The 16033-nt window shown below is 34.9% G+C and overlaps 1 protein-coding gene across 3 annotated transcripts in view; it reads right to left on the reverse strand.

Annotated features, from left to right (window-relative positions):
- Window positions 1–3558: 3558 nt before the first annotated feature.
- The window catches only part of LOC113413228 (scavenger receptor cysteine-rich domain-containing protein DMBT1-like), a 56770-nt gene continuing 44295 nt past the window's right edge, over window positions 3559–16033 (reverse strand). For 2 of the 3 annotated variants that reach the window (XM_087964376.1, XM_087964375.1), the window contains exons 12-17: window positions 11795–11954; window positions 10710–10930; window positions 9199–9371; window positions 8433–8821; window positions 5984–6255; window positions 3559–5670 (exon numbers count right to left, since the gene is read on the reverse strand). In XM_087964376.1, coding sequence (XP_087820502.1) covers window positions 5516–5670; window positions 5984–6255; window positions 8433–8821; window positions 9199–9371; window positions 10710–10930; window positions 11795–11954 — 1370 coding nt within the window. In that variant the 3' untranslated portion in view covers window positions 3559–5515. The remainder of the gene's footprint in view (window positions 5671–5983; window positions 6256–8432; window positions 8822–9198; window positions 9372–10709; window positions 10931–11794; window positions 11955–16033) is intronic. The other variant, XM_087964377.1, reaches the window with a different exon arrangement.

Below are 16033 nucleotides of genomic sequence, written 5' to 3' on the forward strand. Positions count from 1 at the left end.
ATATTTCATTTTAGTTTTTTGGTAGAAAAAAACTAAAGAAGATATCTAGGAAAGTACACCCTTTACAGAACAGTAACCCTGCCAAGCATCAGAGTATATTAGACTATTTCCAGAGATGGTATTCAGCCGATTCTGACTGGTTCTGGCATACCGGTAGTAGAAATTTTGACTAGTTTGGAGAACCACCAAATACTACCTCTGGTTGACCCCCCTCACCCCTGCCTTCACCTCTCCTATATTCCCTTGTTTTTTAGCTCAACTGATTCGCGCAGCAGAGCGGATTGCCACACCTCAGCTGAGCTAAAAAGCAGCTCAGCTTACCAGCGTTGACAGAGGTCGGTCTTTGAGACCTTTGCACAGAGGTGATAGGGATAGGTGATAGATATAGATGATAAGTAATAGGTGATAGAAATAGATAGATAGATGATAGATAGATTTATAATTATAAATTATGATTTATGATTTATCACTTTGTTGCTTGTATGTATACTGAGAATTTATGCACCAGAGACAAATTTCTTGTGTGTCCAATCACACTTGACCAATAAAGAATATTCTATACTGTTCTGTTCTGTTCTGTTCTGTTCTGTTCTGCTCTGCTCTGCTCTGCTCTGCTCTGCTCTACTCAATTCTACATTTCCCTTGTATCTCATTTAAGGCTGAACTAGCAGGGGTGAAGAAAGGACTGTGAAGCAATATCCAAGTAGCCTAGCAAATTGTGCTGGACTACTGTGGATAAGTTTTTATTTCTAGTTTTAGAAAATGTATTATAAGTAAAGTCTTACGTCACCTCTTACTTTCTTTTCTAGCATGCTGCACTTGGCACAACATTAAAAAGTGGCAGCTGTCTTGTCTTTGATATAGTTTTGTTGCACTGTATACTTATGTTTTCTGAGTGCTCACAAAAGGTAGGCAAAGCTATTTGGCAAGTTTTGGCCTTTCTGGTATAAATCCATTCTTTGCTTGCAGGAATAGTTGTGATTTCCTGGAAACTCTTTTGTGAAAGTTCATAGATCCATCTTATCTTGAGACACAACACTACAAAGTTAGGAAGCCACAGAGAAAGAAAGAAGTTGACATAGAGACAGTGGCATTCGGATGAATTCCTCCTCAATTCTTAAAAGCACTTTGGGTCATTGTCCATAAGAGTTAATAAAGCACTTATTCTTATGAGAATTAAATCTACTCCGAACAGTCAGAGTTAAGATGAATTCTCAGTTGTTTTGACAGGAATGGTAATATTGCATTAGCAAATATACATAGCAGGCCACATTAAATAAATTAAGAGCTGAAAAAATGATTCTTAATTTATATGGCCATCCAACCCCAAACTATGTAGAGAACTCATCATTTTGAAAGCAGAACTTTCTAAGAACACTAAATTGTTCAATATCCTCCTTCTCCCTTAGAAATCATTTAAGAAGAAAAGATCTTACAAACTGTCGAAAAGGAAAATGTTTTTAAATGTTCACCCTCCCTTCTTTCTTTTTCTTTCTTTTTCCTTTCTTTTCACATTTCTTTCTTTCTCTCTTTCTTGCTTTTTTCTGGTTTTGTTATTTGTGTATATGTTGTAGATTTGTTTTTTTTTAAATTGTAAAATTAATAAAATTTGTTTAAAAAAAAAAAGAAATCATTGGTCCAACTATTCCAGGAATTGTTACGTGTTTTCCAGAAGTAGTTCTTCCAGATAAGGATGGAGATTGTGGTGTTCTACATGCAACATTTTGAAATGTCCTGTTTCATGGACCGAGCATATCCAGAACACTGCAAATCACTCCTATTCTAGAAATTTAACTTCTAAATATCTTCCAGAGTAATTTCAGAATAATGAGATCAGCATATTCCAGAATAAACATAAGATGTTCTGATTTTCCCTGAAATGTTCCAGTTCAGGAATGAATGTTACACAAAGTACAAATAATCTTAAAACAATTTTAATGTCTTAAATAATTTGGAAGAAATAAATTAATTAACCAACTAGTAGCTGCTCATATCCAAGAACATTTTCCATCCATGGAAATGAAGTAGCAATGTTTATATCACCTACAAAAACGTCCAAAGAAGAATTAAAGCTTTTGAGTCCTTATAGCAATTCAAACAGTGATTTAAACACAGCTATATGGTGTGATATGCAGCTTCAGAGTTGTCTCTGCTGCGTCTGAAGTCTGATTATGTGGGGGTAATTCAATCCCAGCTTCATTGAACTAAAGTTTATTCTCAAAGATTTGCTGATCCTATAATCCCAGCCATGCTTATGGATGTTTGTGCATATTTTCCAAGTATTCATCCATTCATTAAATGGCTATAAGGCAGAGAAAACTATAATAAGGAAGAGGTAGCAATAATACAATTATTTGAAGCCAAGTACTAAGTAAGGCAAAGATGGAAGACATACTTATGTTGACATGGAAAAGATAAGGTGGCACAGAAAGCTAAGAATGGAAAATTGTATGATTACTTAATGAATAAATAAGGAAGAGGTTTACAGGCAATTCAAGGATAAGTCAAGGCTTTGGCACTTCAAGTGCCAAAGAAGAAATGATAAATCACTCAACCAATTTTGTTAATCTAAAACAAACTAATCTTTATCAGCAATAGTGTCCTCAAAAAATATTTACAAGGAAGTTCATTAGTTTATCTTCATCCACATGAATGTGAGCATAGTAAGGGTCAATTATGGTAAAACATGTTAATTCACACAAACAACCAAAGAATGCCAATCTCTGATCATTTTAAGCACAACTTAAACATATATTCTAGATATGTTGATGAAGATTCTCAGTCACGCAGGTAGAATTGTCTGTAAATTGATTCATGACAACTGGACTTCTTTTCCTGTTGGTTCAAAAAAATTGCTACTTATCTAAATAGTGTCAATAAAGCTGAAGAAGCTACTTAGATATGCAGCAAAATGTTTTGAACCAACAAGAAACATCCAATTGTCATGAATTAACTTCCAGATATCCTATAGATAGTTCTGCTTAATTCTCTAAGTGTATTGATCCTTTGCTATTCAGCATATTGTTGTCATGTAACATGTTTTTAATAGGTGGTTGAGTGAAATTTAGGTAATAAGCAAACAACTGAGAACTAACTTAAAAGGTATCAAAATGAAAACAGACACCTACTTCTTGAAATAGGACTTCACTATGGGTGCAATTCCTATGACTTCACTCTTAAAGCTGTCATTAAAAAATAGGGAAGGATGATGCCTGAGCCTTTATTCTCCTTTTCTAGATTTGAGAAATCACCGAGTTTTGGGGAGTAGGAGCATTTTTATTTATGAACATTCTCCATTTATTGGATGGAGGCCTATTTTAAAAATATGCATATCTAAATTCAGCAGGAAAAAAGCAATTCCTTCCTTTTCAACTTTGCGCCTACTTTTAACATCCTTGATGGGTCCTAGGTGCGCTCTGAGCTTGGTTGTTTTCTTGAAGACATTTCATTATCCAAACTAGATACCATCATTAGTGCTGATAAAGTTACCTAGTTTGGGTTAATGAAATGTCTTCAAGAAAACAACCAAGCTCAGAGCGCACTGAGGACACCTCATTTCAACCCTGAGCTACAAATTTATTTATTTTATTTATTTATTGGAATTTGTCAAACAAAAATGAGAACAAGAATAAGAGAATAAAAATACAATGACAGGGACAATAGGCATGCTAGTGCACTTAGGCACACCTCCTCTACTGACCACTTAAGTATGAAGTAAGATCCATGGAAGTCAATTTGTGACTGAAACTGTGAAAATTTGTAGCTGAGACAACTGAATCAGGTAGGGCATTGCAGACATTGACAACTCCTATCACAGAAATCATATTTTTTACAGTTTAGAACGATTTACATTGAGTTTAAAGTGGTTGTTCGCATGTGTATTATTATGATTAAAACAGAAAAAGTCATTTACAGATAAAACATTACTATGTATAATTTTGTTTGGAATACCTAGATCTGACCACAAGCGATGAAGTTCTAAGTTATTCCAAACCGAGAATTTCGAGCCTAGTAGCATAAGAAATTTTATTATGTACAGAAGAGTGCAAGACTTTTCTCATGAAGTACTTCTGAACCTGTTTGATTGTACTGATTGTACTGAGATATAGTGGGGATTCCAAACAGTTGAAAAATACTCTAAAATCAGTCTAAAATATTCTCCTTTATTGGTGTAACATTCTTGTTTTTTTCACTCTGTCTAGTTCTTCCAGGGGTGCTATGAATTATATTCAAGTATGTATTTTCAATAAATAATTATACTCTCCATATCCATTTCTTACCAGGGCCCAGGAACATCTCAGTGTGCATCTTTTTTAGTCAGCTGAATAAATAACCATAATATTACAGGACATACTTTGAAAAAAACCACACATTTTTAATATTCTAAAGAGTTTACAATTTACCTTTTTTTAAAAAAACTTTCCTAATGTTGTTCTGTGGAGAGTACAGCCCTATGGGTTGCCTTGAGGGATTATCTGATCAAACTTTGACTCTTGGCAAAAGATTTGAAGAGCTGGCCAATCATTAGACTACTTTTCCTAAATTTTTTGAATCACTAGAAATACTTGGCAGTTCACAATAATGCATCAAGATTTTCTTGTTGCTACTGTACTGTTAATAATTTCCCAAGCTGGACTATTATATTCTGGGTTGGGCCACTTCAGAGGACAACATGGAAATGTCTGCTGAACTGGTTGCAACATGTACCTTGCTTAATGTGAATTAATTATCAGTACAATTTCAAATCCACATAAACATTTCTCACATTGTACACTTATAATGAAAATATAACTTCTCATTCAACACTTATTTCTCAATTGATAATAGAGTTAAGCTATCCAGTGTGGAGATAACTTGATAAAAATTGTAGAACATTCAGAAACAAGCTTCCTGCAAGAGTGAAATTGTATTTTATTTGGTTAAATATCAAGAATAATGAGAACAGAGGTACTTGTTGCATACTTTCATCCTTGACTGGAAGGACTGAAGAGACATTTAAACCACATTATATGGGACGAAATTCTAGCCCTCATCCCTTCACTCTGGAAAGTGTGTTTAAGAATATGACAAATGGCCATAGTGGGTGCCCACTATACCTTGAATTGATAACAAGTGAAGCAAATCTGATGGGAAGTTTAAGCAGAGGTGCATAAGTATGTGTATTTGCATGTGTCTGTCTGCATGTGTGTGAATCTAGATGCATAAATATGTTCATGATAACCTGTGAAATCCAGTCAACACACACACATCTATATCTATCTATATATATTAGATAGTATTCATTTTTTTTGGGGGGGGGGGGAATAAGCATATTATTCAGGTTGCTGCTATAAATGTTAACAAACTTTTCAAGTCTTATTTTCTAGTTCTTAATTTTAATATAATAGCAAAATCAACATAAATCATAAGAATATTAATATATCAGAGAAATATTGGTGTTGCTGTTGAGGACATCCAATAATTAAGTCCATCACTATTAACTCAGCACTGGTTTATAACACAAGATTTTAAGTCCTCACATTATCTCATATGGAACTGATCTTTTCCACTTGTTTTTCAGAATAATTCCTGCAAGAGTCATGGCAACAACTGCAAGGACAGCAGCAGCAACAATGTAAGGTACATGGGAATCAGGAGTTGCCAAATTTTCCTGGGCTTCTGGCTTTGCTTCTGCAAAAAAATCAGAAGAAAATGATAGTACATCATCTACTTGAACTGTGATTAAAAAAACTTCCTAGAAATTAGTGGTCAATTAATCATAAGTCAATATGCTTATAACCGAACTGAAAATTGTGATCAGGAATAATAAATGCTGCAGGACAGGCAGTGGTAATCAGGACTGTGGCTACAACAGTAATTTCAAATTATTTCTTGCCTTCTAACAATTCTCCCAATTTTTCATGCTACTTGCCCTATCATCTTGAAAGAACTGAGTGGTACTGATTATTTTTAGAACCATGAAAGAAGTTTTGATTCAGTTTACCAAAGTTTCTGTTCTGAACACCATCCTTCATAAGTTCGATGGGGCCAATAATGACATCTAGGTTTTCCTGATAGGAGTCTGTATCTCTCTTGGATCGGAGTAGACAGCCTCGATTGCATCTTGAGTTATAGTCATAGGATCTGCAAACCACCACTTTACACTGCAGGTAAACTGATGGGTGCCTCCCCATGAAGGCAAAGGCTTGGAAGGAAAAGCGAAGAATGTTTCTATAGGGGGAGTAGTGAGTCTGATAAGTAGATTCTTTAACACACCTGCATGAAAACAAAATAAAGGAAGATTTATTGGCTTTAATTAGCACATCAGTTATTGCAATTATTATATTCCAATTTATAAAATTTATTTTACATACTTTTCACATTCAAATAACCCAAATGAAATGAGTGTGCTTTGTATGGAAGTTAAAAAAAAAAAGCATCCTGTATAATATTGATACATCAGGTTGAATACATTTATGACCATGCCCATGTTTCACATCAGAGGACCCTTCCTGGGAAATCCAATGTATCTGATAAATATACAGAGGGACTTATAGTTTTCACTTATTAATTATAGCTATGCACAAAATTTAAATTACAGTCCTGTTTATTAGGTTATAATCTTGTTTCACGTATTTTATTAATCTTCTTAGGCTGCTTTTTATCCCATTTACTAAGCTAAGTAGAAAAACTAGCCAAGCTTGACTGATCTCAGAAAGCTAAGCAGGATTTGACCTACTGGTATTGTTCAGAGAAAACTGGATATATCAATAGGTTCACCAAGAATCAAGCTCCACTCATGGCATAGTTCAAATTTACCCTATATGATTTAGGGTCTTTGGTCTCATTGGACCACAAGAATATCATTACCATGGTTAGGTTGCATATAAAATTATGCTCTGATTTGCCTTCTTTGAAGGCATAAATGAAAGCTCTGATTAAGTGCCACTGCTTCTAGATAATGTTCAACATAGGATCTTTTATTGTTCTTTCAATTTTAAATCTTTGTTTTCTCAGGAAAAATAAAAGATGCATATCTTTATAATGTCAATTCAAAATCTGAAATAATGCCAGGTCAGAACAAGTAAACCTTAACTTTTGATGAAAAAGTTTATCCAAACTACTTGCCAAAGGATTTGTCAATACACATATGTTCTGATTCAGAATTATTTACCAGGAACAAGGAACACTGCAGAAGCTTGGTTTCAGAAATGAATAGAAGTTTCACATGCAACCCATGTCACTGGAATATCTTCTGATTTTAATCTCAAGGAAATAAATATATTGCTGTAATTAAATTCTTCAGGGTCAAAATCCACAGATGGCCCTTTGACAGCATGCTATATGCTGTACTCCAAGATGTAGTGGCTGAAGAAAGCCAGAATTAAGTTTGACTTGATTTAATGAACACGTATGTTTGATGTAAATAAGTTCCTTATTTAAGAATTTTCCTTCTGTGGCATTAAAAATGACAGTCAGATAAAAATCTGTAAAGGTCTACAGAAAAAATATGAAATTCGTCTATTATGGGTCTCGGGTTGTATATTCCTGGTTTAAATGTAGCTACTTAAAAAACACTTAACTGGTTAAATAAAACAAAAGAAAAGCAAAAGGATGGGGGGGGGGTGAGAGAAAGGGAGTGAGTGAGTGAATGAAAGTGAGAGTCAGAGTGAGAAAGTGAGTGAGTGAGTGAGAGAGAGAGAGAGAGAGAAAGGGGAACAAATGAGAATCTATGCTGTCTGGTTCTCTTTTTCAAAAGTCCCAGAACTTTCTAGAGTACTGGAACTCAGGGTTCCTGGATAATTAATATGGACATTCCCAATGGAGGGGCAATTGGTTATTTCAGCTTTAGGCCTTTGCCTTTTGTATATATAACAGTAGCAAAATAGAGATGGAAAGTAAAACACTAGGTGAGCTACATCATGAAGGAAGTAAGCTGGTAGATGGGAGTGATATTACTAACACTTCTGTGGCTTACCACATTCAAACCCATAACAAAAGTGAATCCTCTGCAGAAAATTTAACACAAATTAGTGATAAACCACTATTCTCTTATAAGGGGTGAGGGAGAATTTCTAAGGTCAGAATGATCCTGAAATTTCAAATGTGTTAACAAATAGTTTCCTGTTAGATATGGTCTAGTTAGTAAAACAGTGCAACCTTTCTAGAACATTTGGCCAGGCATAATATTATGTACTGAGGCGTTTACTCCTAGAATTATGTTACATACAAATTCCAAAAGAGAGGGAGAGAGTCACATTGCCATGAAGATACAACTGCAATGGGATTGTGAATATTGTTTCTAGTCTGATCTACCTAGCAGGATTGGCCATATTTTTACCATCAAATAACTATACCACATAGACGTTGGGAGAATTAAAAGCAATCAAAATTAATGTATTCCCACATTTTTCCACAAAACCAAATCGCCTTAAAGAAGTTGAAGTCCTTACCCATTCTTGATAATATCATAAGTTAGGGTTGTAAAATTATTGTAATAAGGGGATGCTGTACAAGTATCCAAAAACAGCTGCAGGTTGGAATCGGAACTATAGAGATATGCTTGCAAATATAACCTTTGATTTAATACAACATAATAAGGCATATCGTTTACTGGTTTCCAGAAGGATGAGTCATAAAATGTAAGGTTCACACTATATTGTCCATATTGTGTTTCATTAATCTTTTTTGTTTGCTGAGCGATATACACTGTCTCTATCCAGGTATGTTGAAGCATCTTGCAGTTGACTTGCACAAGGAGATCTGGTATCCTTCTTATGAAGTTTTGTGAAGGGGCAATTGCTGAGATCTCATTTGAATATGTAATCGTATCAGCATCAACCTGTTTGAAACACAAAACAATTGATATATGATACTTTTTATCTGGTCAATCATGTTAGAGATGCTATAAAGATATTGACTGTGCAAATAGATGTTGGTCAGAAGGCATTGCCATATTTAAAATATCCATGAAAAACTGAGCTACACTGAGCTAAGAAAATAGAGAAATGATTGGCTACAGAGGAGAAAATGGGTTCTATCAATCATTGTGCTTTGAGCTCCTGCTATATGTCACAAACACATTTCAATTTGGAGCATTGTCCTAAATAAATCCCTGAATGATTGAATGCCCCCTACTTCTGTTTTAAGGGAAAAAAATAAAAGAATTAATGAGTGAGTAAGCCATGCAGCAAAAAATGTTCTAAGAAGTCTTCATACATCTCTTCTGGTCTGACAGCCATTATATGGTATGTTGAATATAACATAATATGGTGTGATCCTTGGTCTGCAGTTTGGATCCTTCAAGCTGACACTCCATGGATTATAGCCTTGAGAGTTCAGATAACTTCTACTAATTACAGCTTCCATATAGGTTGGCTGACAAACAAGAGCTGTAAAGGAGGAAAAAGAAATCTTATTGCTGTGCTGAAATGCATACGGTATGGCAATAATTTATTATTATGCTAACTTTATGAATCTAACACCATCTCAGCACAAAATAACCAAATTTTGCCTGCCAAATAATTTTACATATTTTGCAGTTTAATTTTTGCTTCAAATTGAAAGCATGCTGCAAAGATGCTTTCTAGACAACTATGAAAAAACAGTCTCTGGATCTTGCCCACCATACTCCACCCATGTCTACATCTGGATATTGAATTAATTTGGCAAAGTTTTGCTTGACTTCTTTTATATCTAACTCCACTTTTAAAGGTTTCTCAAAAATTGAAGGGTAATTATATGACCAAAATGCTTATTCTCTGAAGCACATAAGCTGAAATCTCAAAATAATCAATAACACTATGCTGACTAATACTTTTTCATGGCATTACTTTTTCATGGCATTCTGATCATAGTATAGCAAAAGACCTGAACATCTTTGCTAAGAATCAGCTTCTGAAATTTGGCTCGAAGTTAGATGTTAGATCACATGAAAATCACATGTTAGCCACTCTAGGATATAAATCTTAGTTGTTTGGAACTACACTCATTCTTCATTCCAAGGATATTCACATTTGATCAACTATCTAATCCAGTGATGGCTAACCTATGACACGTGTGTCACTCGTGACACGCCAAGGCACTTTGACTGACACGCCTGTTGGTGTGGGGAAAACCTGCACATTTAGAGGCTGCCTGTGCTCTGCTCCAATCCCTGCTCCCTGCTTGTTGCGTGGAGGCATGGTGTCACCGCTGCCGCAAGATCTTTGCAGCAGAGAACCAGTTTTAACCGCCATAAACTGAGGTTTGTCAGTTTCATTACCTCAGGAACGCTACAGGAGGAAAGGAGATCCATGAGGTTCACAGCCCTGTAAGGTGGCCTTCCGATCCCCACATCCTGCACCTGCAGCCCTGAGACCAGGGAGACGAGTTTCACAGCCCTGTGTGATCACCCCAGCCCAGTCCGTCATAAACCAAATTATTGATATTTCTTGAAGTGACACACGACCCGAGGAAGGCTACACTTTTTCCCAATTTTCGACACACCAAGCTGAAAAGGTTAGCCATCACTGATCTAATCTGTAGGTATAATTGCCCATGCTTATAGGTATCTGATTCAAAACTATTCTACTTTACAAACCCTCCATCAGGGTACACCAAAAGTAAAAATTAAAAATGAAATAAATTGTGTCTCATTATGCCAAGATTGAATTAGATGCAAAGAATTCTAATGAAATTCTAAATAATATTCAAAAGGTCAATAAATGAAAAGGGAATGTTATATTTACTTGTGTTTTGATCTGCAGAGAAGCTGTAATAGTTTGCAATAAAGCCTCTTCTTGTAACACTACTATCAGTATGGAATTTAATTGTCATCATATTGGAACTTGATGTAAAAGTGTGATAGGAGCCATAACAAATTCTCCCCAGCAGTGAGGCAGTATGGAGAGGTCCATCATAGATTTCAACATAATCGCAAGTGCATCTGATTCCACCACATTCTTCTAACCTGGAAAGCAAAACAGGAGTATAGTGTTTACATGTTCAATGTATTCAGTACATACAATTACTTCAATACCCCAAGACAGAAGCTTTATTTTGTGTATGTTAGGTAGTGAAATTCTCTCTGAGATTAGTGCTAGTAAAAGGAGATATAACAAAAACAATATCTGAACTTGAAACTTCCCAATTCATGTAAGGTAACCATTTTCAATTCTCTTCAACTGGTGAAATGGCCACTCATTAATTAATCAATTAATTGTGGTGATGCTGGTGTGGTGATGATGATAACAATTTATAATAAACAATAATTTGGATAAAATTGTTAACGTACTTGGTACAAAATTTGAATTTATATCACTGACATATTAGTCCAATAATATGGAACTGGATAGACTTTTTCTGAGAAAATATTTTGGAATATGTAAAATGAGGAATAGGGTTTAACATGACTTTTTAAAACTTGAGAAATCAAAAACTGCATGTTGATTTAAGCATTCCTCCTCTTACCACATCCTTTCTCAATATTTCTGTCAGATGACTTTGATTTATAGTAGACAGAAATTATTGAAGTGATTTTATATTAAATGATTATTTTTAGAGACTGAAACAAAAATTGATTGGCCCATTTAAACATTTCAAGCATTGGATCAAACTTTGGATGAATTCCTCTATATGTGTGGAGCCTGGACCTATTCCTCTATCCTTAAAAAGAGCTAAAGTTCTGCCATGGCTTAGCTAATTACCTCTAGCCTCAAGTTTACAATCCGATTGCATTTTGTAAAATGTGCCCTGTAATTTGAACTCACCTTGACCTATTTAATAAACCAGTCTTGGTATTGTGATGCATGCATTAAAAACAGCTTTAACTTACACAAAATTCTGCCAGGTAAGTCTTATTTGGTAGTTGTTTTTAACTTGTATTTCCCATACACAGTCCACATTGTTTGGATAGTTAGAAGGATAATATGGACTTTTAAATGATCCTGATGGGTATCCAAGAAAACCACCACAAGATTGTCCTGATACTGTTACTAAAAAGAAATCAAAGAAAAACACATCAGTATCATGCACAGCTAGGATTCAGAGGACCATACTATAAGGAAGACATTGATCTTTGAATTTTTCTTAAACTCAGAATTTTGGCGCCTTCCAGCTTCATGTTCTGAAGGAACCACAATGTCTAAAGCCCAAAGTCACTTGTTTTGAGAGATGGGGAGGTATATAAACTAGACAAACTAATAACAGTGAATTAATCTGAGGTGAAAAAGAACTGGAAGCCTACTCTATAAATTCTCTGGATTAAGGATAATTTTATCAATGATGCTTTCTAAACAGTTCTTATTAGAAACTTTGTTATTTCTATTCATCTGCTAAAAAAGGAGCAAATATTTATGATCCAAAATCAGTTTCCACTTATAGAAAGAGAAATGGAAGTCTGACTTTCCCCCATTTATTTATTTTTCTTAACATAAGTCTTAAACTAAAAAAGCTATTAAAAAACTGAATTACTCAGTTTTAATCACTACTGCATTGGAAGTCAATATCTGTTTTACCAGTGCTATTTCTCTTCCTAAACTAACACTGTGAAGCTTTCTAAATAACTAATGACACACAAAAGGTTGATTCTCTAAATGAAGTTGAAATATGGTAATAAAAACAATTATAATGTAATTAGACGTGATTTATTTTTTCTACTATGTAACTTTTGTAATAAATCAACTAGGAAGAAAAAAGAGGGCATGAATTAACAACACAAATCCTATATAAAACAGATCATTCAATGTCTATAAGACCACTTGGACTGTGATTCTGAAAATAAGCACCACGGAACTTAGTGTGGTTTATATATGGGACTGAATTGTTTATAATTTATTTATAAGTTTATAAGTTAGGTTATAAAAGATAAAAATGAATATAGGGAGGCCTCGACATGCAACAGTTCATTTAGTGACCATTCAAAGTTAAAACAGCATGGAAAAAAGTGAGTTACGACCATTATTCACACTTACAACTATTGCAACATTCCCATGATCAAAATTTAGAAGCCTGGCAACTGATTCATATTTATGAGGGTTACAGTGTCCCAGGGTCATGTAATCACCTTTTGTGACCTTCTGACAAGTTAAGTCAATGGGGAAGCCAGATTCATTTAACAACCATGTTACTAATTTAACAATTGCACTGATTCATGTAGCAACAGTGGCAAGAAAAGTCGACAAATGGAGCAAAACTCAAATGTTCATTTAGCAACATAAATTTTAGTTCAATTGAGGTCATAAGTTAAGGACTGCCTGTATAACCTAATAGCAACAAAATAAATTATGTGTAACTAAAGCCAATCAAATCATAGTTTCATTAGATAATAATACAAAGGGTTTAGAGACTAAATATAGAATTTATTCATGGTTTGGGAGCTTTCTTCAATTTTATATCTACAATAATTCTGTATGATAGGGAAGACTGCAAGACAATGGATGTCCCAAAGTGCACTTTGAGTACTTTGATCAAAGGCGTACTTAATAATTCCAGGAAAAGGCCAAATATATCTGTTTATACCAAGTACACTTCCTCAAAGACAACATTCCATATGTATTTATTTCAAAAAGTTTATATGTTGCTCTGAGCAGTTTACAATCCTACTATACATAAACAGGATTAAAATAGCAGAAATGTCAATCTAGTACTAAAAGCATAAAATAAATGCTAATAGTAACTAATAATACTCATAAAAGAGGAAGAATCAAAATCTATATGTCTCTATCTAACAAGGCCTATGGAAATATTTAAGTTTTTATCATTTTATTAAGTCTCAGTAGCTTTGAGAAAAACAATTTATTGATAGAAAGTCATCCCAGAGATATCCAGGTTTGGAGCCATAAATATCTTTAAATATGACAACCTGTGAATTGCAACAAATTTGCTTGGTAATGAAGGCAGCTCTCAAAATAGTATTATATGGCCAAAGTTAGATGTGTTCATAACTAGATGAATCTGAGCCTCTGGAATCTGGTCTAGCTGTAGCTTCCAAGTAGCTCACAAGAGTTGTATGTAAAACACATTGCAATAGTTCATATGACAGATGAATTAGCTATAAATGATTCTGAGAAGTGTCTTCTGATGCAGAAAAGGTTATACCTTCTGCACCAGGTGAGGTGGAGAAAGCCTCTCTTGATTGAGCTGCTATTTGCTTTCTCACCAGGAACTATGAACCCAGAAGGCCCTCTAAATTATGACCCAAATAGTATGGAAAAGTGGGACGACAAAACATGGCCTAGTACAGGGCTGTCAAACTCCCAGCCTGTGGGCTGGATGCATCATGCACTGGCCATGACCACACCCAGTTTAGCGAAGGGGAAATACATCCCAATACATCACGTGACGTTGCCATGATGACATGAGTTTGACAACCCTGACTTAGAATGAAAAATGGAATATACCTAGAGTTTGATAGCTTCAGAACCTACAGGTTCTATATCTTATGGAAGTAATCCTAAACATGTTCTTCCTTGTCCTTCTCTCAATTACAAGCTTAAAAACCAGTATCGGTTGAATCATCATTAACATTCATGTTTCACAATCATACTGATTGTGTTTAATGTTTAAGTATTTATTTATTATTAATTGTAAGTATTAAGTAAAGTAACTGAGATCGTGATAAAAATAATTCGATAAATTAGACATCATTTGTTATTCTTAGCCACAACAAGGGTGGGTGCCTGACAGTCTTATCTGAAGGAGGTTCGAAAGTATATATATTTGAGGCATTCTCTGTCATAGTGATTTGTACTAAAATGTCCCTATACTAGATTCTTAAATATCAACTGTTGCCTATTTCATCATCCCAAAAAGCTACATATAATCTGTAACACCCTTAAGAGCCAATAGAAATAAAACAGAAATACAGGAGAAAGAATGTTGAAAGCTCTTTGAACTGTTGAGGAGCACTTCACGAATCAAAGCTACCCTCAGGTCCCAAAGTGCTGAATCACATATAAAGTGCTCAGTGCAATCACCTCATGGGCTTTCCCACATTAACTGACTACATGGGTGTCCATCTTTGATAAGATTGCCACTTAAGAAAAGCTGCAGTGCTGGGAGTAACCTCATATTAGCAGCAATTCTTGTAGAAGTATCACCTGTGCATTCACAGTCCTTGTCATACATCTCTTGAAGGCCTTCAGAGAGGTTCTTCTGAGACTTCTGCAAAATTTAGTGCATCAATATTTTAGGAAGTATATTCAGAGAGAACTTGTAATTACTTTTCAAAGAAAGCTTTGTTTGGTTTTGCACAGCCATAATAACCAAGGAGCTAGATACCAGTATATCTGAAGGACCAGTTTGGAGAAAGCTGCCTAGGTAATCCTCAGGTAACCACTCAATGAAGACTGGCAATTCCACTGCTAACAGACACTAAATGGGAATTCATGTGACCTTCTATTTTCTGGCTGTAAAGAGACAAGATTATGCAGTTTCACATCTAGTTTACCTCCTAACCACTCTTCCATCTTTGCAACACACTAGCACCTACTTACTGTCTTGTACGTATTGAGAACAATGCAATTTGTGAAAGTAACAACAGCACTTTCTATCACAAGGCAAAAATAATACAGAAAATGTTTGCCTTTGAACATAACTGCTCAACATGGGTACTGTAGCCTATCACTTTGAGGTGGAGAACAGATGAAAACTGAAGAGAAAATACTAAAGTAGGATTGTCACATTTCAAAATGAGAGTGAGCCTTTGTAAATCCCTGCAAGTTCCATTCCTATTCATGTGTGTGATGTTATCCTGCCCTTTTGGGGTTTTTTGGAACCTCAGCTTTCTTTCTATTCACCATCAAAGTTAACTGAAGCCCCCAGTTACCAGAATGCCCCTGCCTGAAATAGATCCTTCTCTGAAGGGAAGGAAATTGTTCAGGAGACTGGAAGACAGATTTCGTTACTATTATAGCCAGAAATCAAGAGTGAAGTGTTCTTTCCTAATAAATAATCTCTTTTAGGACCTAAAATATCATAAAGGTGTTTGTCATGCTACAAGTTTTCTTTCAGGTAGCAGTGAACTCTTTTTTTTTTTTTTTACAAGAATACATGCTAAAGAAGGACATACAGA

Source organism: Notechis scutatus, chromosome 4 (genome assembly GCF_049901735.1).
Source record: "Notechis scutatus isolate UNSWTSFEM ecotype Mainland chromosome 4, rNotScu1.2, whole genome shotgun sequence".
Lineage (NCBI taxonomy): Eukaryota > Metazoa > Chordata > Lepidosauria > Squamata > Elapidae > Notechis > Notechis scutatus.